The 24,879-nt window shown below is 38.5% G+C and overlaps 1 protein-coding gene across 1 annotated transcript; it reads left to right on the top strand.

The window, feature by feature from the left end:
• Nucleotides 1-49: 49 nt before the first annotated feature.
• On the top strand, nucleotides 50-23,163 carry oma1 (OMA1 zinc metallopeptidase). Its single transcript, XM_088349804.1, has 8 exons — nucleotides 50-559; nucleotides 5,735-5,963; nucleotides 7,788-7,961; nucleotides 8,033-8,140; nucleotides 10,445-10,573; nucleotides 10,718-10,792; nucleotides 15,677-15,826; nucleotides 20,027-23,163. The coding sequence occupies exons 1-8, from the start codon at nucleotides 249-251 to the stop codon at nucleotides 20,303-20,305; spliced, it is 1,455 nt and encodes a 484-aa protein (XP_088205930.1). The 5' UTR covers nucleotides 50-248; the 3' UTR covers nucleotides 20,306-23,163.
• The last annotated feature ends 1,716 nt before the right edge of the window (nucleotides 23,164-24,879 follow it).

Genomic DNA, 24,879 nt, shown 5'->3' with positions numbered 1-24,879 from the left:
GCTTCGTTTGGACCTGTTTCCGGGGGACATATTTACATGACGGAACAAATTCCCCGACAGGGCAAAGTTTTCGAGCAACGTAGTAAATGACTTTTGATTAAATTCTCTAAAATTTAACGTCATTTTGATTCAAGTAAACGTGTATTTGTTTAAATGTAACCAAGGTTGAGAAAAACGAGTGAAACTCAAATGACAACCAACGTAAGTGTGATAAAATGTCATGCAGTTGACTTCTACTGAAGACCTCCATGATGTTTCCCTTCTTGAGGGGGGCTCGCTTGTCTCACCTGGCGCGGGACCTCCGAGGGTGCTCGCGCTCCTTTTGTATTCTATCATCGCGAGCTTCTTACCGGCTTCCATGTGGAGTTTCTTGCGCCGGCGGACGAGCTCCAGCCCCACAAGGCAATACAGGGACACTCCTTTCTAAGACTCGCTACCTTCAGCCTCCTCAGTGCAGGGCACAGTTCCGAACCACGACGCGACTGAAGGCTATACCCGCACCCATAATCTGGATCGTACTCAAACCAGTCCAAAAGCTCATGGCCATCATACTGGGAAGGTAGGAGAGCCACTCTTATGTCAACTGAAGGATTTTATACATTTTACTATAAAGGATTTTATACGATTAAATACAAGTTACATTCATCGAGTGCAATGAAGATTTTCACCGGGTAGGCTGAAGTTCAATGACAGGTTACGCTGATCCGAATGCGGAATGTTTTGGCTGGGGGATTTTGATAACAGGACTCCGACGGGGGACGGCAGGCGATATTTTGAGAACAAGGCCCTGATGAGGTGGTGAGCCCACGTGGGGGCTTCATTGGCACGCCCATGGGAGGAGCCGGCACACCAGCTTGTGGAAAAACCGTGGGCCGAGAAGAGAAGCGAGACATCGAGCGAGGAGGCTTGACAGTGTCGGTCGAATCTCTAATTCGGCCATATTCGATGGAGTTCACTTAGTTAAATTGCTAATGAAGTCAAAACTGCCCCCGTGTGGAAATGCCGGTCTCTTGTCCATATTTTCCACCAAGAAACGAGCGTGCATTGTTAGGTGAATGTAGGTTGTGTTTGGTTAATGGAGTCAGATAACTAATTCGAACAATTTGGTAAACGGTACATTTTAATATTTGATTCCCAACACAACACATGTTTCTGTATAAAGCTCTTAATCACAAAAAGTCTCAAAGGACTGCACAGGCCACTATAACATCCCCTGATCTGTAACCTACATGAGGGCATGAAAAACTAAAAAACCTCAAAACGAGGAAAGTGAAGAAACCATGGAGAGGGCTGCACATGAGGTAATCCCTCAAGGACTTGGGGTATGAGGTCAACGTTACTCAAAAGCTATGGAATAAAAATGTGTCTTAAGCATAGATTTAAACACTTCTACTTAGGTTGCAGATCTCGAACCTTGTGTGTACACTCAAAAATACTTCTACAGAAATACAACAAAAATACTATACAAAAACGACAAAACTAAATATCAAATATAGTGCTTAAAAAAGGGACATCATATCTCTTTTTGCTTTCGTTCTGAAAATAAAAAATACGATAGAATTACTACAAAAGTATTACTACAGTAATACTTTATTACAAAATATTACTACAGATTTATTTACTCCAAAAATACTACAAAAAGACAACTACAGTAATATCACAAAAATACCACTATGGAAATATGACAAAAATTCTACAAAAATACAACTAAGATACTGCTTTGGAAATACATCAATTATACTTCTACCGAAATATACAAAAATATAAATACATAATACTAAAATGTAAAAAATAACTACAGAAATATTACACAAAAATATTACTATGAGAGGTGTACTACAGAAATACTGCAAATTACACCTTTAGCGATATTACAAAAATTTTCCAATGGGAATATTATTAAAACACTGTAGTTTCATTTTTGCCGTAACAGTGTACTACAAAAATAACACAGATACACAACAAACATTCTTATATGGAAATACTACATAATACAACACAGATGGTACAAAAATACAAAAATAATACCACAGTAGGACTAAAATTATACTATAATCATAATACTACTGTAATAATATAAAAACACAACCAAAATACTACCGATCTACAACAAGAAAAACTTTCAAAATGCAACAAAAGTGCTACAGAAATACTAAAAACATACTACAATGTAAGTACTACATAAAAAACACTTCAGAAATACTACAAAACAGCACAAAAATATAACTAAAGCAACACTACAAAAAACAACGGAACTTTAATAAAAATCAGACTTCAGAAATACTTAAAAAAAAAAAAAAAGAAAACTACAGTAAAAATTCAAAACTAAAAAAAAAAAAGTGCCGAAAACTGGTACCCAATATACGATTTTGCTCTAATTGTGGTCGTTTCAAAACCAATTTGATGAAACTAATCTATTTAAAAAGAATTATAACATGTCACATGCGGCCCCTGACTCCAAATAGATGCCCAGCACTGGAGTAGAACATGGAATGGGTTCTACTATGCATACAAATCAAGTAATAGGGGGTCCCAAATCTAATTTTCCTTAGGGTCCGATGAAGGCTTGGGCCGGTCCTGCCGGAAATGAGTACCGTATTTTCCGCACTATAGGGCGCACCGGGTTATAGGGCGCACCCCCAAAAAAATAGTTTTCGGTCCTATATCTTCCATACATAAGACGCACCGGATTATAAGGCGCTACAATGGGAACGTCGACAAAACAGTCAGATAGTTCAGTCAAACTTATTACCCGCTTAACATTCCGAAAGCTTGCAAAGAAGCAAAAACGTGTCGTAGATGCGGTGTCCGTACGATGTCACTCAAATGCATCATTTCAAATATCACTCGGAAGGTTAAAGTCTTGGGATTCAAGAAATGCCAACCATTCCTTAGTTTCTATTTTCTTTTTCGCTCGCAACTTTACTGTGCATATGACAATAAACACTTGGAATTGAGTTTAATTTAATAAAAGACCCTTTACAGAAACATCGATATCACCCTGAGACAAGATAATGGGAAAATATATAGCCGGAGTAGCTCACCGAAGTCGTTGCGTTCAATAATAATGTGCAACCATGGTCCTCTTAGATCCGTGAGTGTAGTAAATCCAGGAGAGTAAAATATTTACAAATACAGTACAGAAAAGTGCAATACTGTTTTCTCTATGCCGTCAACCCAACATGCTATTCACATTCATCTTTTTCGGCCAATTGCAGGCTTTGTTTTGCCCCTTTAGCCTAGGCCAGCCTGTAAATGATAAAAAGGATTCGCCCCCTTTACCTCCGAATAACTTTAGCCAATAGTGATCGATTCAACTGATGATTGACACATCTTTTTCGGCCAATTGCAGGGTTCGTTTTGACCCTTTAGCCTATGCGAGCCTGTAAATGATAAAAAGGATCCGCCCCCTTTACCTCCGAATAACTTTAGCCAATAGTGATCGATTCAAATGATGATTGACACATTGGTTAGCCAATGAAACGCTGGTATATAAATCCCAGCATACACCGCGGACTACTTTGCGTTCGGGGGAAAATCTAGTCGGCGGCTGCTTTCATGAGTTGCAAGACTTTGCGACTTAATATTGATCCATATATAAGGCGCACTGTATTATAAGGCGCATGGTCAGCTTTTGAAAAAAAATAAGACTTTTAGGTGCGCCTTATAGTGCGGAAAATACGGTACATTACAGTAACCATGCAATCACACGTTATGTTTTATATTGAATGAATGAAAACTTTATTTCGAACATTACAATAAGTCAACAACAAAATAATGTTACGTAACATGTTCAAAAAGGGGCAGTCAGAAGCAGATGCTTATTTTCCCAACCCCTTTATCTTCCCTATTAAATACAATTCTTTTCTCCTCTTAATAATAATAATAATAATAATTTCCTTTGTATTGTCATTCTTTGTAACAATGTACACAGAACGAAATGTCGATACACCTGACCCGTTGTAGCGAGCCGATGCAGCCGCAGCCAACAGAGGGCGCCGCCATTTTTACCAATGTTATAAGTCTTAGGTATGACTCGGCCGAGGCGCGAACCAGCGACCTCTTGTGCCTAATATAACAAAATCTCATGGATATACTTATTATATAGGTCAGATATCAATAATTATAATAATTACAATAATCACATTTTATACACTAATCTTCTTAATACCCATCCCTCAACGTCATAATGCCACTAGTTACCAAACATCACTGCGGCACCAATGATAATAACAACAATAAAAATAAAAATAATATTTATAATAACAGTTATGATATAATAATAGCAACAATAACTACAAAGTTAACCATAGTTTTTAACGCAGTATTTTCAATCTCACTCATATCCCATTTTCTTCATCCCTGTATTTCGCCAGTAATGTTTTTTTGTATTTAAATTTGAACACGAATAGTTGTACGTTGTTTGATGTCATCTTGTAAATTATTCCAAAGTTTGACTCCACACACAGACACACACATACTTTTCCTGGTTGTTCTCACCTTTGGGATTTTGAATTTACTACAGCCCCTCAAGTTATAATTTCCCCCTTTCCGAATGAATAATTTTTGGATGTTTTCTTTGTTGACCTTAAATAACAGTTGTGAAGTGAAAATTTTATCAAATCATCCAATTTTAATAATTTGGACTGCATGAATAAAATATTTGTATGATCCCACTATCCTACCCTGTGTATGGTTCTAATTTTTGGAGGATAAAAAGGGGCTGTAGTGAACTTTTGTAATTTTTGCCCCAGACTTCTGCACAATATGTTAAGTACGGCAGAACTAGAGAACAATAAAATAAATACAATGCATTATAGTTTAAAAGGAATTTGGCTTTATTAATTATTGAAATGCTTTTAAATACCTTAGTTTGTATGCGTCTGATGTGCGTTTTACAACTTAATTTATTGTCTATTATGACCCCTAAAAATGTAATTTCTGATACAATGTCTATTGCAGCACCATCCATTTTTACTTCTAAATCTTGATTTGCCTTGCGATTACCAAAGAATATTACTTTGGTTTTATTTCAATTTAAAGATAATTTATTTATATCCATATTCTTAATAGAGGTAGATTAATATCATAGTGAAGAGCAACAAATACAAATGCCTAGAACAGGGGTGTCAAACTCATTTTAACTCGGGGGGCCACACGACAGAACAAACATTCTGTCGGGGGCCGAACTAGTAGATTAGAGTGAAAGAAATAAGAAAAAGAGGGAGGGAAATGGAGAGAGGGCGAGACAAAGAAAGCGAGAGGGAGAGAGCGTGAGAAACAAAAGAGATAAAAAGTTGTGAGAGAGGGGGAAAAGAAAGGGAGAGGAGTAAAGAAATCCAAAGAGAAATGGAAAGACAGAAGGAGAGAAGAGGAAAAAAAAGCGCGAAGGGTAGGAAGAGAGAAAGAGAAAAGGAAAAAATGAAGTTAGAGCAAAAGAAGTTACAGAGAGTGAAAGAGACAGAGACAGAGAGTGGGAGAAAAGGGGTGGAAAAGAGAGCGAGAAAGAGAAAGAAATACAAGTACTGTGTCTTTGTTCAAGGCACCTGGCTTTGGCAACATCAAGTTGACATATTTCAACCTGCAGCTCATTTTTCTCCTGCGCTTCTTTGAGAGTTGTCTCGCGGGCCTGATGTGGCCCCCTGTGGCCTAGAACACGAGTCACCCAATTTGTGATTGTGAGCACCAGTACCAGCCCTCTAAGAGCACCCACTACCTGAATTCTTTATTGCAGGAGTGTAAGGAAGTGGTGGGTGGCGCTTCCGGACAACCGGCGTGAGCTCTTCCGCCAGTGGGCGTGGCAACGGCGCTGGCGGTTAGCAGTGGCGGTGGGCATCGCTGCTGCTATTCTGGCCCTTATTCTTCTTACGCACATGGATCAAGCTCCGGTGACGGGACGCACGCGCCTCCTAGTGTTCAGCAAGCAGAGTTACTTGGAGCTGGCGGCCATCACTTCAGAAGTGGTGAGAGAACGCCATGCTCCCTACTTAACATAAACTTTTCTTAAATCATACCTGTAAACCTCCACGGCTCCATGCCCTTGCAAACTGTCGTATTTTCCCTTACAAAACAATCTTACACCATATATTTTTTTCAAACGTGTTTATTTATGTAGTTTAACATGTTATATTCTACATGTGTTTCGTTATATCATATATATTGTTATTTAGCATTTTGTTGTGAGATACTGAGTGGAACGACATGAATGAGGTTTATTATAAAAAACAAGTTCAAAAAATGAAGTAGCTTGGACGTTCACTGTCGAAGGAAAAAATACATGCAAATATAATTTAGTACAATAATACATTTACTTATTCAAATTATGAATTCATTTTCTGCATTAAATTATTGTTGGTAATATACTGATTAAAGGGATCACCACAGACCTGTCTTTTTTCATTTTCTCCTTTTATACTTCCTTTTCTTTTTAACTTCTTTATACAACATAATAATTCGTAATATAATGCATCACAGCAAGTGAGCCGTTTGAGAGCCAGCTCTCTTTAATAAGTTGAGCTTGAAAAGCCGGTTCTCTAAAAAAAGACGAACTTCCTTTCACTAAATCAAACCGCTCACTTCGTTTGCAACAACAAAAAAAATACCGAGATAGAGGATTCCGCGGCGAACTCGTTTGACTTGATTGGTTTGCCGTTTCGTGATAGGATGGTACCCATAATTGACAAATTTGCGTTTTTCTGTTCAGATTTTCACGTACGTCGTACACGTCTTAAAATGCATAATAAACGTACTTTGTATGGCAAAAACGTACAGGTTGACAGGTATGTTAACATCTACTTTTCTTAAATATATATTTCTAAAAATAAAAATCCTTTAAAAATATTTTAGGAATATAGAAATATTCTAAAAATAGTAATGTTTTAAAAATTTCAGCAGTAAAAATGTTGAAATCAATTGTTACTGTAATTAAAAAGTAGGACTAAGTTGAAAAATTTTTTTGTTTGACATTGTGGAGAAAACGAAAAAAAACCCACTTTATTAAAACACATTATTAAAACCCCTTTATAAAGGGGCATTGTCTATTATTTAGTGGATCTTAATGTCGAGTCAAGTCATGTTTATTTGTATAGCCCTTAATCACAAGAGGTCTCAAAGGGCTGTTAAAAACTTAATTTATTTAAAAGAAAAAATGGTCGAGATAATAAACAAAACAATTTAAACCATGATGTTAACATACATTTAAAAAAAGATACTCATAGGTCAAGAAATTTGTATTTATTTTACACAAAATGAGGCTCACCAAGAAAAATCTGACGTTATTGTCTGCAATCTTGCTGCAAATTTCACCTTAAAACACAAAATCTTTGTAAAAGTTGTGCAAAAAAAATGGAATTAAAAACAATGCGGTTTGGTGACTTTGAGTCTCCGATGTTTGCATCCTTTTTTGTGCTTTCTAGCACTTGTTTTCGCTTGTACTACATTGGAGCTACTTTTTGATACAATTTTGATATACATCTCTAAAATGACATGTAATGCTATTACTATGTTGTTACTATGTTTTTACCATGTTGTAATTATTAGAATTTAGGTCAACCTCTAAAGCGGGATCCACTTTGGAGACCACTACACTATGCCGCGACATCTAGTGGTCAAATATTAGACAGCGTCAATCTCTCTTTAAAAATGTATTTGTATTAAAGAAATGTACACTAAGAAAAATACAGGTTAGAAATTTGTAATACTAAAAATAACACAACCCTCTCTACTTTAAGATAGCTTCTTGACCCAAGTGTAAATGTATTTGATAATGCCCAACTTTTTCTGTACAGTACATGGAGGAGTTTGACAAGCTACTGCTTCCTGAGAGCGACCCTCGTCACGAGGTAGTAGACGCTCTGGTACAGTACCTAGCCCAGCGGAACCATGACATCCCCCAGATGGCCGAGGTGGACTGGACCATCCACGTGGTGCAGAGCAATATCCCCAACGCCTTTGTGCTCCCAGTTAGCATCAATTTATCACGTTCTCATTCCACAGCATCCGGCTTAAACTCACTTTTTATGTTTTGGTGCAGAATGGCAAAGTGTTTATGTTCACCGGCATGCTGGATGCCGTGGCGGATGTCCATCAGCTCGCCATTGTTCTTGGACACGAAATGGCTCACGCCGTACTGGGACACGCTGTAAGTGCTTTAGAACAGTGTTTTCAACTGGTAGGTTAGTGACCCAAAAGTGAGGCGCAGACCTGTTTTTAGTAGGTTGCAGGCCTTTGCCTTGGCAAAATAATGCTAAGGGGAAAAAAAGGGTCAATTGCACTCCCGAACAGTAGAGGGCAATAATGCCTTGCATGTGCGATATGACCAGGGTTGGGTAGGGTTACTTTAACTGGATTACTTTCAATTACTTTTGGATTACTCCAATACCAAATATGCTAATAAAAGACAAAATAAACTAAATATAAATAAAATGATGACTCACAACACGTGGTAGGCTTTCTCTCCTGGCTTTGATCTCTTTGATCTCCGGCAAAACTAACATCAAATGCGACAGAAACAAAATAAAAATAAATCCAAACATCATTTTTGCCGTTCCGTGTATTCCGTTACAAAATTTAGTAATTTTATTCATATTTAGTTTCTTTTGTCTTTTATCAGCATATTTGGCATTGGAGTAATCCAAAAGTAATTGTAAGTAATCAAGTTAAAGTAACCCTACCCAACCCTGGATATGACACCTGTCATTTCACCAAAAAAGAATGGTAAAGTTGGTTTCTAATGTTGAGCATGGTGAAATGCAAATGCAGCGAGGAATATAAGGAATGGATTTTATTATCTTCAAAACAAAGAAGGACAGAAAACAGTATGTTTTGTGCAGCAAGGAGCTGGCACATGAAAGCATGAAGCTGTCTAAACTGGGGCAAAAAAGGAGCAAAAACCATGCCGGTTTCTCTCATTAATTCCCCCTGACTCTGTGTTACTGTACAGCTAATGTGGAAATAAGTGCTACATAATTTTTTAAGTTTTTACTCTCTACGATTTACCTATTGATAAGATAATCAGAAGAAAAGTTCATTTTGTGTACTTGATAATTTTGAATTCCAATTTTTGTTTAACTTATTTTTGAGTGGTAGATGAAAACTGCAAAGAAAAGTCCCCCCCAAATTGCAGTATTCAAGTATTGCACTTTTTCATTTCGTTTGTATGTTGAATATCTTAAAATGGCTGAAGCTACTGAAGTGAAGTGTTATGGATTTCAAAAAAGCGAAAAATTACAAGTGAAACAATTCTTTGGTGTAACCGTTACACCAGATACACTGTAACTGATGACCAGGGTTTGGTAGGGTTACTTTAACTGGATTACTTTCAATTACTTTTGGATTACTCCAATACCAAATATGCTAATAAAAGACAAAAGAAACTAAATATGAATAAAATGACTAAATTTTGTGCAGGCTTGGGGAGTAACAGAATACATGGAACGGCAAAAATGATGTTGGCAAGCTGTTTGGATTTATTTTCATTTCGCTTCTGTCGCATTTTATGTTAGTTTTGCCGGAGATCAAAGAGATCAAAGCCAGGAGAGAAAGCTTACCACGTGTTGTGAGTCATCATTTTATTCATATTTAGTTTATTTTGTCTTTTATTAGCATATTTGTTATTGGAGTAATCCAAAAGTAATTGAAAGTAATCCAGTTAAAGTAACCCTACCCAACCCTGCTGATGACAAATCGCCTCTATTCATGTCTTTCAGGCCGACTTTCAGTTTTTCTCAATTTTCTGACATTCGTTTCTGGCATTATTAGTACAAATAATCAGATAAAACTGAATGTCTTCTCATGTCATCTGTATCACTGGTGGTCCAGATGTTAAGTTGGTGCTCTCACTGCTGGGACCCGGGTTCGATTCCCATTGCATGTTTTGCAATTCCAGTCATCGATGTTTTTCGATCAATAATTGCATGGATACGATAGTGTACTATAAAACCTCTTTTAGTTATGCACACGCATAAATACTGTATACATTTCCAATCTTATCAACCACATTTTGCGGTATATAAAGGCACACTTTAAAATTTCTGGCCAAATTGGGGTTTGCAGGTGCGCCTGATAGTATAAGCTTCCATAAACTAATTGAATTTGTATTACAAATATTTAGACTGGTCAATGAAGTCCCAATTGTAATCCAATTCCACCTTATGACACAAAAAGCTATTCAAAAGGGAGTAATCATTCCATTCATGTTGTTTTAGCGGCAGGAGAGTTTACTGCCTCATTAAAAGTCCATTCTTCCTGCGGTGTGAAAGGAAGCACCATCAGCGCTTGCCGTTTGAGACTTTCAAGCTGGGTGGATTGTAATTAGATGAAGCCAACGATTGGCCACGGGACGCCCAATTAGCCTACCGTAAAACGCGATGCCTCTTCCTCCTGTTTCCCCATTCCTGAGCTTCACCTTGACCTCCCTTTTGTCCGTCTCCTTGTCCTCCCGCAGGCAGAGCAGGCCAGCCTGTCTCACGTGGTGGACCTCCTGTCCGTGGTCTTGCTCGCCGCCATCTGGGCCGTGTGTCCCCGTGACAGCCTGGCACTGCTGGGTCAGTGGGTGCAGAACAAGCTTACGCAGGTGGCTAAAGAACGTTGCGACTCAGAAACTTTTCTCCCTTTTGGCAGTAAAGATTATGAAAAAAAGCGGGGCTCATTTCATACCAAACATTACCGACAAATAGCACCTCTTCTTACATGATCTTCGGTTTGTCGCCCCCTCCAGTTGATGTTCAATCGTCCATACAGCAGGAAGCTTGAGGCTGAGGCGGATCAGGTCGGCTTGGAGTTTGCAGCAAAGGTAACCTTTTGAGCTGTATGCAGCTATTTGTATTTATTTTAGACAATTCTTCTGATATGTTTTGCACGGGTGAACAAAAAATGAGGGGCGGAACAAACGCGGGGTGCCCAGTTTAAGTGGGCACCGCTAAAGGTGAGGGACAAACAAGGAAAGAAGAGTGGGTTAAAAGTTGGCTAAAGAAAAAGGAGTTGCGTGAGTAAATGTGTTCATCTGATATATTTTTCCCACCCTTACCTTTGGAAATATACAGTTTTTTCCATGGATTACTTTCAACGGGCCCCGGACTCTGCATGTCTGCATCAAACCTTAAGTACCGGTATCATTTTCTGTTCATTTTGCCGGCTGTGTTTTTTGGACTGTGGACTATAATGAAGGACATTTAGTTTCAATCGCGGGACTTGAAGTCGGGTTTGGCATAATTTTGTGTTTGTGTTATATGTTTAAATGTGGGCGCATGCTGCTTATATACAGGTGCGGCTTGTGTATGTACAAAATCGGTTTTCCTCTTAAAATGTGGTGGGTGCGGCTTATAATCAGGTGCGCTCTATAGTCCGGAATTTACGGTACTTAGTAATATTAAAATGACACAGGTATTAAAATATGCTTAACTGAGATTTTTAGATTACTGAATTGCTTACTTGTCAATTCATACGATTTCTGTGTATTTTATGTTTTTTGATCATTACAAATTGTGTCAAGGTATAACAATTTTTATTTCCCCAAAGGTACAGTGTGTAATGATTATTCCCCCCTAGTGGTACAAAAAAAACCCTTTGTTCGGAATAAAAAAACATCGATTTGAAAAGGCAGAATACGTGAACTATCATGCCAATAGTAATTTTTATAAATATCCCCTGGTCGAGAAATTTGTATTTCTTTTACATAGCGGAATCTATACCTGGCAGTTGCTACCATGTTTGTCTGGTATCTTGCTGGTACGTTGTGCTAATTTTCAGTGGTTTTGGTTCACATTAGACAATACAGTGCCATCGAGTGGTCAAATATTACTCAATGTATGTAGTGCAGTGCTTAGCACATTCGCCTAACACGCGAAAGGTCCTCGTTTCGAGGCAGGGTGGATACATATGTTGGCCTGGAGAGGAATGAGTGCCATTAGGCTGTATTTGCCCAAGACACTCCATAGGAAATGGTGCCCCTGCAACAACGTGTTGGTTAAGGGATCCACCAGCCAACCTTAAAAAAAATAGTGTTTTTATTTGACCAATCTCATCTTGCTTGTTTTGGCTGTAATCCAGATTGTTTCCATCACTTGTACCAGATGATAACGTTATTATATATTGTTGATATTTTTGTGGTATACTAGCAAATGTTATCCTCCATCAATAATTTATTTTTTGCGCATATTTTAGATAGGTCCTGCGTTGTGTTTGTAAGGTTTTATTATCACCCAATAAGGGGAATTGCAATAATTATTAAGCGGAGCAATAGGCTGAGGTTGTCAGGTATAGAAGTGGGCAGGGTAGCACAACTTAACAACCTCTTAACCTTCATTCACTGACTATCCAGTTTCTAACGCTAGAGGGCATTATTGTCAAACAAGAAAAAAGTCACGTTACAGACCACCTGCCTGGTAGTTCTCGTGTAAAATGAATCATTTATGATAATGTAAAAACATTTGAAGTGGTGCAAACAAATAACCAAATTTAGCAGAAGAGTGGACTCACCCACAACTTAATATTGCCAGATATTGTATCTGCGGTTGTAAAATGGTTCATTATTTTTACAAGCATAACCCATATATTGTTCATACCAGAGGTCACAAACGTGATGCCCAGGGGCACCAGGTAGCCCCTCAGAACACCTGAGTGACCCGAGACTGTTTCTGAAAATAGCAAACCAGTGATGGGTAATTGCGATTTTCTAGGACATTTGATTTCTAACTGGAATGGTGTTTTAGTAGTTGATGGAGCCTGTTTGAATCCTACCTCTCATGATTGTATCTGAATAAGAAGGTCATTAAAATTGTAACGTAGGAACATCATAGTAATAACACAAATTATTTTCAAAATGCATATAAAACTGGTAAGCCTCTGCGCTATTAAATAACAAAAAAGAGCTCATAGCTTCAAAAAGGATGGCGGCCCTGGTCTTTATTTTCACAATACATGTATAAAGAGTGCGTTTTGCTTGAAACAATCCTCATGGATAGACAGGGTTCCTATGGGTGCCTGAAATCCTTGAAAATGCTTGAATTTAGTGTTGTGTTCTCAAGGTCAGGCAAATGCTTGTATTTTGGGTGAACTGCTTGAAAATGCTTGAAATTGTTGCCCTTGCCCTGTTTTTTGGCAGTCTGACTCTATAAACCACGCAATAAATTAAGAAAAAGAATAGCAAGTGCACCAAAGAGGACTGCACTATTTAAAGAAACTGCTGTTTTGGCTCGCATCACAGAGAAGAGCTGACTCTTTCGGCTTCCTAATGGCTCCTCAGATTTTTCTCGTTTTTTTAATGATACCAACGCCTCCCGACTTACAAACATTCGACTTCCGTATTCCGCCAGATACAATAATTTTTTTCGGGATGTCAAAAATTATCCGGACATTGCTTTTGTGTGCACCTTTTTCCGAGTAGAGGACAGCACTGTAGTGCTTCTTCTCGCCGCGTGGCGCTGTAAGTGGTCACCCAGCATCCACACTGAAGAAGAAATCCGGCTTCTACTTCCTGGTTTGTGTATAATCATAATAACGTGTACTTTGACGTTTTTATTGTTTAATATCTCGTGCATCCATTCAATATGGTTGGTGTAAAGTGTAAGGAAGAGGCGAGCTGTTTCTTTTGAAACGAAGTTGGAATAAGAAAGCTTGATGCGTTTGAGAAAATGGTCGGAATGCTTTTTTTCGGCCACTTTTTACCACGGAGGAGGACCTCTTGAAACGCAAGTGAAAAAGAAAGTAAAACCTCACTTCATTCATCCTTATAGAGCATATTGTTTTATTAAAGGTCTATTTTTTAGTACAAAACGATACAGGTTACTTATACAAGCTTTAAACATACTTTTATGAACTGTAAACATATAAAATATAACACTGAAGCAACTTACGAACAAATTCAACTTACGAACGATCGTCCGAAACCTAACTTGTTCGTAGGTCGGGCAGCGCCTGTATACTATCAATAATAATAAAACATGATGCAACAAATTATTTAGTAGCTAGTTAATTCATATGATATGCAGGACATCACTGCAAAACACATGAAATATATATTAAAATATTCACAGACCCGCATAGAAATATTTTATAAGATCCAAAAATTTTTAGCTTTTTACACACTAAACAGATTTCAAGTCGAACAACACAAAATCCCTGAAATGGCAAAATAATAAGAAAAGAATTAAAAATATTAACTGTGCTATAAATAAATTATAAAATGCAATAAAATATAACTATATATTATTCTATTTTAACCAATTTAGACACCTGAGTTCTCTGAAAAAAATGCAAAAAAAATATCAATCTTAATAGGTAAAACAAAAATCAAAAGATCAGCAGTCTCTACGGTTGAAAGATTGAATTCTCTCTGCAATCAATAAAATTCAAATGAGTCCAAATTTGGCTTGTTTTTCTGCTTTTTATACATAAAGTACTTTCTTTATTTTTTTGTCCTCTGTATTGAACTCCATTATTACCCGACACCTATGGAGCCCTTTCAGTGTTTGTAACCAAGTGTGAACAGCCAAGCTGTGCGTGCTTTGTTGAAGCGGAATGGCAGAATTCATGTCTGTTTATAGCAGCCCATTGACACAAAAAGATCGTAGGTCATAGATAGGAACAGTTTTAAAAAGCACAAAGTTTCTGCTATCAGTAAGATAGCGACTTCATTTTAGTCATCTAAGTCAACAACAAAAAAACCTACTTTTGATCGGGGCAGGATTTCTTCCTTTGGAGTTATTGGAAAAATTGAAAAATTGGTCTTGAAAGTGCTTGAATTAGGACCATGAAAAAGGTGTACGAACCCTGATTATTTGGTCATTTTGATTGAAAATACAACATTCGTGTCATTAGCAGATAAGTCTTTCTAATCAAAGGGATTATTTTTTTATTGATTAATTTATTGTATAAAACAACACAGAAAGTCTGAAGGAATTTATGTAAGGAGTCAACTGGTTCATTATTGAATCAAATTGGGCTGCTTTTACCCAGGGGGAGTGTTTTTAGATTGTAGTTGATGATAAATACTCATATTTCTTACCAAAATTGCTCGTTAAAGGTTTCACTTGAGGTGTTCTTAAAACATTTTAAGAGTTAAATATGTGTTAACAATGCCCAGCTATGCTTTATTTTCCACAGCACTAATCAGCTTTTATAATACCATTTGCAAAGCTGTTCGGGAAAAACACATTAGGTAGGAGGAATGGGCGCGTTGTGAAGTTAAGAAAAGAGTCAAGTCCAATTGACAACCCGAACATGAAAAAAAGAGTTTACTCGAGCGCGTCTAAGAAATGCATGTTTTTGTACAGTACATGCATCATCGTATAGCTGACAGAGACTGCAATAATAAAACAAGCCAGGAAATTCTGTACAGCTCCTTTAAGGTTACATGCTGAAGAAAAAATCCACTCTTAAAAAATGTATGAGGATCAGTACATAGATAGATAGATAGATAGATAGATAGATACTTTGTTCATCCCCGAAGGGAAATTCACATTTCCAGCAGCATCCCTGAGCTGAGAACAATCGAGAACAATCGAAAATAACACGGGAGCTGCTGGAGTGGCTGCCATTCGTGACGGCGCCGGAAGAAAAGATTCAATTTGAATCATGTACATGAGCCAACAACTACAATTTATAAACTCAGTGATTTAAAAATAAATAAATAAATCTGCCAGACTATATAACAAAATGTTGGTGTTTTTCTGTTCAGGCTTGCGTGGATGTGCGTGTGGGTCCCGTCTTCTGGCAGCAAATGGAGATCAGGGATCAAATGAGTGGGGAGCCAGGCCTGCCTGAGTGGCTGTCCACGCATCCGTCCCACAAGAACCGTGTGGCGCAGCTTGATCGTCTCGTGCCACAAGTACAAAAACAAATACAGTCACACATTTTCTTTTGCTTTCCCAGTGTAGACAGTCTACTGGTATAATGTCATTTTTTTAACCTGAAGCAAACCCAAAGGCAAATTCTTAACCAATTCTTCATTTTAAAAAACGGTTCTGATTCGATAAGGTTAGCATACCTGCCAAGTACTCGGTGTTACGGTTGGGTCACATAAACTACGGTTTTCCCTTTTTAAAAAAATAAAATCGTAAAAACATTCCACCGCAAGATGGAGACAAAGTACCATTTCAAACAACTGCTATATCAGCACTGCAAGTCGTCTGGCAGTGCCGATATATCACTGCGCGAGGTTTATTTTTAGCTCAATTGGAGCACCGTAATTGGCAGCGGGAATAGAGGTCATGAAGTCTACCAGAGAAGTGCAGAAAATTGTGAAACCGAAACGAAAATTACAGTGCTTTCGTGAAGAATATTCCAAAGCTTTCCCTGGAGTAATTATCAGATCGAGAAATGGTGAAAATTACGCCAACTGCACACTGTGTAGACGAGACTTTTCTGTGGGTCATGGAGGAATTAGCGACGTAAAAGACCACGTGGAAACGAAAGAAAAACACAAATCAAATGCAAATGACAGTAAGTCTAGCAGCAAAATCTCCACTTTTTTCGTCACCCCAACCAATTCTTTGGACGTCATAAATGCTGAAGTGTTATTTACTGAAGCGATCATTGAACTTGGTGTTCCAATCGCTATGGCCGACCACATGGGGCTGCTATTCAGGAGAATGTTTCCCGATTCCTAGATCGCTAAAAAATATGCTTGTGGGAGAACTAAACTGCTTTTCAGCGAATAAAAATGTAGTTTATTTGTTGCTTTAATATGTGCTGAAGTCAGTTAAGTGAAATGGAGAATTTCTAAGATGAACCTAAATCCTAAATCAGATACATATCTGATCATTTGTAATGTGACTTCTGTGTGAACGATGGAACCGCATTCATGTGACCTGCACGTCATCGATAGACGGCATACGTCAACCAAGGAAGAGGAAGCGGAGAAATAAACAACCAAGGCGGACAAAACCACAGTTTCCTAAATTCACAAATCCAAATCCACTTGTTTAGTTTGTAACTCACGGAACAACCAATACTTCCGCTTAGCGTTGTATAATCCACTGCACTTTAGAGTCCAGAATTTTTGTTGTTTGTTTTTGTTTTTTTTCTTAGGCATTTCAGCCAACCGCTACACATATACACCTTTTTGGTTTCAGCCCCAGATTTTCATTGAAGTACATCATTAGTAAAAACCCAGAAAATGGGCCTAAGAAGGCAACGTAACTCCTTAAACACAGACAAAGCGCATTTGCAAAAGACCCCCATGCAGGACAAAGTTTTTCAAGGATTTAATGAAGCGTCTGGAGAGCTATACGTTTCCTCGCTGAAGGACGGCAAAGGTGCACTGGGTTATTTTTCTTTTTATTTTGTGTTTTTCCTCCTCCCTGTTCTGGGGAATAAAAATCTAGGATATCTGCTTAAGTTTACATCCCGGAGGCGAGCAAGCTGTGTGGCTTAGCGACACAATCAGACGTATCTGCAGGCTAGACCCAAGCTCCCGTGGAAAGGAAAGCAGCACCATCCGCACTCATTATTTTCGGGTGTATGTGTGAGAGAGCTAGTGTGTGCTTTAAAAGGGAGTGTGTTAGATGGTTTTAACCTTGAGTCGCCTAACCAAGCGGCCAACAATTTTTTACATTACATTAACCGTATAAATTATTACAAATTTTAGATACAAACAAAAAATGGCAAGAGTCAAGTAAAGTCATGTTTATTTGTATAGCCCTTAATCACAAGGAGTCTCAAAGGGCTGCACAGACCACAGATTTTTGCAAACTACAGACTATCATTACACCATCCCCTGATCTAAAACATACCCGAGGGCAAGGAAAAACTCAAAAACCTCAACATCCGGAAAATGAATAAACCTTGAGAAGGGACAACACATGAGGTAATGCTCCTTCCAGGATGACCACTTTCGTTTCAAAAGAAACGGCTCGTCTCTTCCTTACACTTTACACCAACCATATTGAATGGATGCACGAGATATTAAGCAAGTTCTTGGCACGCTAGCGATACAGTACACCTTGTTATGATTACACACGAACCAGGAAGTACAGTAGAAGCCATATTTCTTCGGTGTGGATGCTGGGTGACCTTTCACAGCGCCACACAGCGTAAAGAAGGACTACAGTGCTGTCTTCTAATCTGAAAAAGGTGCTCACTATACAAAATATAACTTACAGCAATGTCCGGATATTTTTCGACATCCCGAAAAAAAGATTCGTATCTGGCGGAATCCGTAAGTCGAATGTATGCAAGTCGGGGAGTGTTTGTACAGCTACAGTTGCCTTAGGAGTGTCGACTAAATTACTTTGGTGGGAACATGGCAAGACCACAATAACTGAATTATCAAAACGGTGTTGTGGTTTCAGTTGGACGCAGGTCTTGGGTCTACCCATAATCCACATAGCAACTTGGGACAGAGACGTTTAAATTGGACCATAAGGCGAATTTTCCATTTAATGAGAAGTGGCTTATACGATGAATGTTTTTGGCAATGGCTAAAAGCTGTGCCTGGTCAGGTGTACAAGGCACCATGTATTCTGTGCAATATATATTTGTGGGTTGTTGTTTTGTTTGTTTCAGTTGTGGTTTTTTTTTTGTCAACTTGGTCTTGAATTTGGTTTCAAAACGCATTAAAAAGTTTTAAAAAGGCGGCGCAGTGGTTAGCGCGTGTGCGGCACAGTTCTGAGGTCCTGAGATCAAACCTCCTGTGTGGAGTTTACATGTTCTCCCCGTGCTTGCGTGGGTTTCCTATGGGCACTCCGGCTTCCTCCCACTTTCCAAAAACATTCATGTCAGGCAATGTTCACTCTAATTTTCCACGGGTCTGAGCGTTCACACAATGTTGGTGAGCAACGCTTGAAACAACAGTGAGCAACCATAATCCCAAGTGTGGCAAGATAATTAATTATCAAACATGTCCAAAACTTGCCATCAAGTTACATTTTGCTGAGTTTCCGGCATTGCAAAATTATTTTTCTCTTTTGAATGAATTGACTCATGTACTATCGCAAAGGTTGTAAGGCCTACAAACGTCGTTTGTTCTTACAATTCTTTCACAAGATATCCATTTCTTTTTATTTCCTGATATATTTTGTCGCATAATATTAACATTTTTGGGGGCTTATTTAGTCGGTTGTAAGATACAGAACTGTACTTAATCACATTTTTTAGTGGAAGTACAATGTTGGCAACAAGATTCACTTGGTTTAATTGGAAATTATTTGAATGCAACACAAACTTTTTATTCGTTTTTCGGTGGTTTTTTTCTACTTTTTAAAAAAATTCCTGTTTATTTTTTCCGAGCTGTTACTTTTTTCTTTTTGTTCTCTATTTACTTTTTTCCTACATTTCTTTCTTTTCTTTTTTTCTGGCTTTTTTCTTAATTTTTCCTTCTTTTTTACTCTTTCTTTTGTTTCTTTTTTTCTCAGGTTTTCACTACTTTTTCATTTTGGTATTTTTTTCTTTTTTGTTCTATTCCCCCCTTCCTTTAAGTCATTTTGTGCATAAGTTTACTTAATATTTGGTCATGTTGGGATTAAAGAAGGAAAAACAACCTGAAGAGCCGTTTAGGACCCGAAAGAGCCGGTTCCTTTTAATGAGCCGAGCCGAAGAAGCCGGTTCTCGACATACTCTACTAACTTTACTCAACTTCGTTCAACTTCAAAATACCGCATTTAAGACACAACGTCAGGGAAACCCGTGTATTTTTACCTTCATGCACTGTAACTTTGACTTAAGTCGCTTCTTAATAAGTAATTTTGAGCCCTCATTTTTGTGCGCCGGCTAGATTTTCCTGTGCGCCGAGAATTTGCGAGCAGTGCGCAATTGCGCACGCGCGCAGCTTAGAGGGAACACTGATGTCAGGTTGATTGGCCACCAAATTGTCCCTACGTGTGAACGAGCGAGTGAATTGTCTGTCTCTGTCTGCCCTGCGACTGGCTGGCAACCAGTTCAGGGTGTCCCCTGCCCACTGCCCGAGGATAGCTGGGATGGGCTCCAGCACCCCAGGGACCCTACTGAGGATAAGCGGTGCAGATAATGGATAAATTGAACTGGCCTTAAGCTGTATAAACCCTGTAAAACTGTGTTCTTGTTTGCGTAGGCACTGGAGTTGAGAGACAGCTGCGTGTGTCCCGACCTGCCGCCTACCGACCCTCGCGCAGTATTCTCAAAGAGCGTGCGTGCCCTGCTAAAGGACGGCAAAACCGACCTAGGACCGAGCGCGGGCGACATACCGTCACCTCAATACGGCGCCGTTGTTGCGCCGGCAGCTCTGCTTGCCGGATCCCCGAAGATTTTTCCACCCGGATTGAGGCAGGGACAAGTGAACACTTCGGATGGAGCTGCCACACCTCAAAACATTACTGATGCTGCTCATTGATACCAGGTATCACCGAGCAGCATCAGTACTGGGCCCTTGTTTTATACTTAGGGTAAAGCTTTTCTGCCGTTAAAATGTCTTGTACTACTGAATACAATTGTACGTACTTTACTTTGATGCGTAGTAGGGTTGAATTCAGTCACTGCAAATAAAGGCTGCAGACATTGAATACAGGGTGTCTCACTCTTAGAATGACAAGAAAACCTTTATTTATGAACATAGAGTGAAGTGAAATAGCATCGAATACATGAGAGAAACGTAATTGAAGAATCATGTTCACAAATGTTCAAAGTGATGACCATTATTGTCCAGAAAACGCTTATAACGCGCAAACGTCGCGAAACATGTCATTAGGAATATCACACCATTGTCTTTCAATTTTCAATTTCAATGCATCAATTGTCCTTGGTTTGTTGCCATAAACGTGGTATTCTGTACGCGTCCGTCTACTTCAAATTCACTTGTGAACCGGCGTTGCACTTCAGTGGCGTTTTCGGTCTTCCAATAGCTTTTCAGGACAAACGTTCTCTCTTCGAAACGAAGTTGATTTCCTGCCATGGCTTCGGTAATTCAGGATATCTGCAACACATAAAAAGAGTGAGTACATTTTTTTGAGACACCCTGTATTGAATATTTTTAGTGGACTGGCAGTATGTTTAATGGATAACCACTAAATTGAGGATTGTGTCTAAAATAAGTGTTCATTTTTATAATACAGAGTATGTTATTACTCTGTTTTAAGTACATGATAAGTATTATATTAGGTTGATTTATAGAAGACCCACGGAATACGGCGTTATTCCACTCTGAGTTGGGTTTTGCAAAGTGAAATAGTTGTTTATTGGGGTATAGAAACCTTTGGGGATTAGCTAATGCATTTATGTGTAATATATATAATGCTGTTCCAAATAATAGCAGTGCAATGTGACTGACTAGAATATCCCTGGTTTTGAGTATATTTTTTCTTGTTACATGCCACTCAAGTTACTCAGCTGATTCTCAGAAAACAAACAAACACCAGCATTCATAATAGGCATGCTCCGAAGGCTGTGCAATTGGGAAAATAGTTCAAAGGGGTGTGTTCCAAAAAATAGCAGTGTGCCAACCGATCTCTGGATCGTGTGTGAGACGACCCGTAAACTCTGAATTCAAACCTCAGTACACATTGAAGACAGTGGAGCATGGTGGTGCAAGTATAATTGTCTCCTACTCTGGTGTTTGGTCCATTTCTCGCATACCAGATATCATCAATCAGTTTGTGTATGTCAAGATACTTGAAGATTATGTTGCCATATGCTGAAAAAGACAATGACCCCAAACACACAAGCGGATGAGCGAACTTGTAGGGTGATATCAAAAAGGCTGTTTTTGAAGGAAAACCAAGAAATGTAAATGGATTGTGCAATGTATTTATTCAATCATGCTGTGAAATAACAAATGGGGCGGCAGTAGCTCAGGAGGTAGAGCGCTCGTCTTGGGATCAAGGGATCCCAGTTCGAATCCCGGCTCATCTGTGTTACATGTCAAAGTGTCCTTGGGTAAGACACTGAACCCCTAATACCCCCAATAAGCAGGTTAGCGGCTGCAAGGCCGCTATTGGGAAATGTGGAGCACATTGTAAAGCGCTTTGGGAAGTCATTGACTTGAAAAGCGCTATATAAATGCAGATCATTTCATTTCAAGGTGCCACACAGATGTGAAGCAGTTATATAAAACTGGTCATGCAACTAAATATTAGGATTGCCAAATCCTACTTTTTTGGGGCAAACACAAAATAGTTTTAAGTTTGTACAGTCAACAGCAGACACTGCTGTTTTTTTTAACAAATCCCTTTGAAATATTTGCCCAATTGCACAACCTGAAATATTCTGGTTAGTCCCATTGCACTGCTTATATTCTGAACCGCCATGTATGCATATGAAATATGTACACACAAATCCAATTTGATTTACCTCTGGTTTGACCTGAGCTGGTCAAGTAGAGTTCGCAGGTGGATGCAGAGGGTGAGCAGACAGCGGAATACAATTAAAACTCATTTTAAAACTTCCACTTGCAAGAATTGTCCTTCCCTTAGAAGATTTTTTTGCCTTAATCGTCTCTTAATTTAAAAATAGTTCTGATCGTCAATTGCTTACAGACTTCCAATTTAGCGAGTGTAGTTTTTACAAAACACACAAGATTCTGAACTTAGATATGAGTTAAGCATTGTGGGAGGAATTTTAGGCATAGTTGTCATTCTATGATGGCGTGATACAAACCAATAGCAGACCAGCATTTTAGACATATAATTTATAGGCAACAACACTCCAAAGTTTGAATTTTGTACATTTTTCGGCACAAAAATCATTCGTCGTTGTCGTTGTAGAGTGGAAAATGCTGCAAAGAGGGGCCGAAAAAATGTCTTCTTCCGCACCGTAATGCGGGGACACCGTATTCCAGGGCTCTACTGTATATATATATTTTTTTATGAAATAAATTGGAAAATTGACAAGTCAAAATCTATGCCAGAGAAAAAGTATACATTCAGATCCAAATCATGTAATTTTTTTTATGGAAGGCTCAGTATCCTCTGATTCATGCGCATATGTAATCTAAAAATCCATGTAATCCTAATCCCTTTAATCCATTATTTAAATAATGGTTGTCAGTTGTGCTCAATCCACTCGGGGATCATCTTATTTTGACTGAAACTGAAGGGAAATCTCTTTTTAAAAAAACAGAATTTATCACCGGATCTACCATTATTTTATTTTTTTTAATTGCTTTTATTTTTTTTTGTCTTATTTCTATCCCTCCTTTAGTGATATGTTTGTATTATATTGAAGATTAGGGAATAAAGTTTATTTTTCACAAAAATATTCTTCATTGTGTTTTTTTCTTATACTCGTAAAGATTTGGTGTATTATGTTAAATTAAAATTTTAGACAATAGATTGTTTTTTTGGTTTGAAAAATATGATTTTATCATTTCTGGTTTTGACTTTTTATGCAATAACTTTCATACAATTAACCTGCGTTTGTTCTTTTGAGGTTTCACAGAGATTTTTTAGGAATCAAATATTGTATTTGTCAGGATTTCATGTCAACAATCCCCGCAGGCAGTATTTCTCAACCTATGTGGCATTGCCAAGTTTCCGATTTAAAAACTGCACATTTTTTTCTTATTTTAAAAGAAGCAAGTTAGAATGAGGGCAGCACGGCGGCGCAGTGGTTAGCGCTTGTGCGGCACAGTTCTAAGGTCTTGGGAACCTCCTGTGTGGGTTCAAATCCAGCTACTGGACTTACTGTGCGGAGTTTGTATGTTTCCTCCGGGCACTCTGGTTTCCTCCCACATTCCAAAGACATGCATGTCAGGTCCAGATTGTCCCTAGGTGTGAATGAGCGAGCGAGTTGTCTGTCCCTGTGTGCCCTGCGATTGGCTGGCAACCAGTTCAGGGTGTCCCCTGCCCACTGCCTGATGTTTGCTGGGATGGGCTCCAGCACCCCCGCGACCCCACTGAGGATAAGCGGTGCAGCTAATGAGATGAGATGAGAAGTTAAAATGACATTTAGACAAGTGTGTTCAAATGATAGACAATTTGGCATTTTTAAAAGGTTTTTATACAGTACTAGAAAAGAAGTTACAACAGAATCCAAATTTAAAAAATAATTCTTACCACAATTATTAAAGAGACAGTGTGTATTACTTCACCGTTAGATGTTGCTGGTGTGTGACATGCAACCGAAAATGATTGCTAAAAAATGAATGAATGAATACAAAATGCGGCGAGTCAAAGTGATCGAACTTTTTTTTCAATTGTATTTTGCCCTCCCTTTCATAGGGTTCATAGTTTTTGAGGGGTACCGGTAGCAGCACGATGGTGGACAATAAGGTCAGTTCTTTTTAGGTGAGACCCATGTATGTAAAAAAATACAAATTTCTTGACCTGAAATTATTTTAAAAAAGCACATTTGTATAATAGTACGTTTTATTTTCTTATTTTTCTTTTTAATGAATTAATTTTTTTTTTACTACTAGGAGGCTCTAAATCAAGGGTCGGGAACCTTTGGCTCGCGAGCCATATATGGCTCTTTCTATGAGTACCTGTGGCTCAGAGACAAATTTGATTGCATGCAAATTTTCTCCATCTGGTTCAAAACATGAGCTATTAATCCTGTTCAGACACACGCAAAGCCAAACCAGATTATATAGGTCACGTTTTTTCACTACAATTTACAGTCAAAGTGTCACACCACAAAAAAAAACTTGTTTTGGCTGTACAACGCTAAAGAATACTTTATATAAAAGCTCACTATATAATCTGTGTTCAGTGTTCAGATACCTAATGGTGAAATCCACAGAACAAACTGTAAATACGCCAAAACACCGGAAAGAGGACTTAAAGTTATTTGATTGGGTGAGTGGGAGGGATGGGTGGAGCTATGCAAATAGTGCAAGCACTCCCTCCCATCTCTCGCCCTACGCCGTCTGCGCCAAAGGTAAGCACATCAGGCTCCCTGTTTGCAGAATGTTGTGACGTTTTTACTGCTTGCATCTGGTTTTGAAACCAATATGTATGAAAAAAAAGGGTCAAA

The sequence above is a fragment of the Urocampus carinirostris genome, chromosome 12, assembly GCF_059441175.1.
Source record: "Urocampus carinirostris isolate Australia breed hairy pipefish chromosome 12, RoL_Ucar_1.0, whole genome shotgun sequence".
Taxonomy (NCBI): domain Eukaryota; kingdom Metazoa; phylum Chordata; class Actinopteri; order Syngnathiformes; family Syngnathidae; genus Urocampus; species Urocampus carinirostris.
Note: the sequence above shows the minus strand (reverse complement) of the source record. Positions and strands in the feature narration are given on the sequence as shown.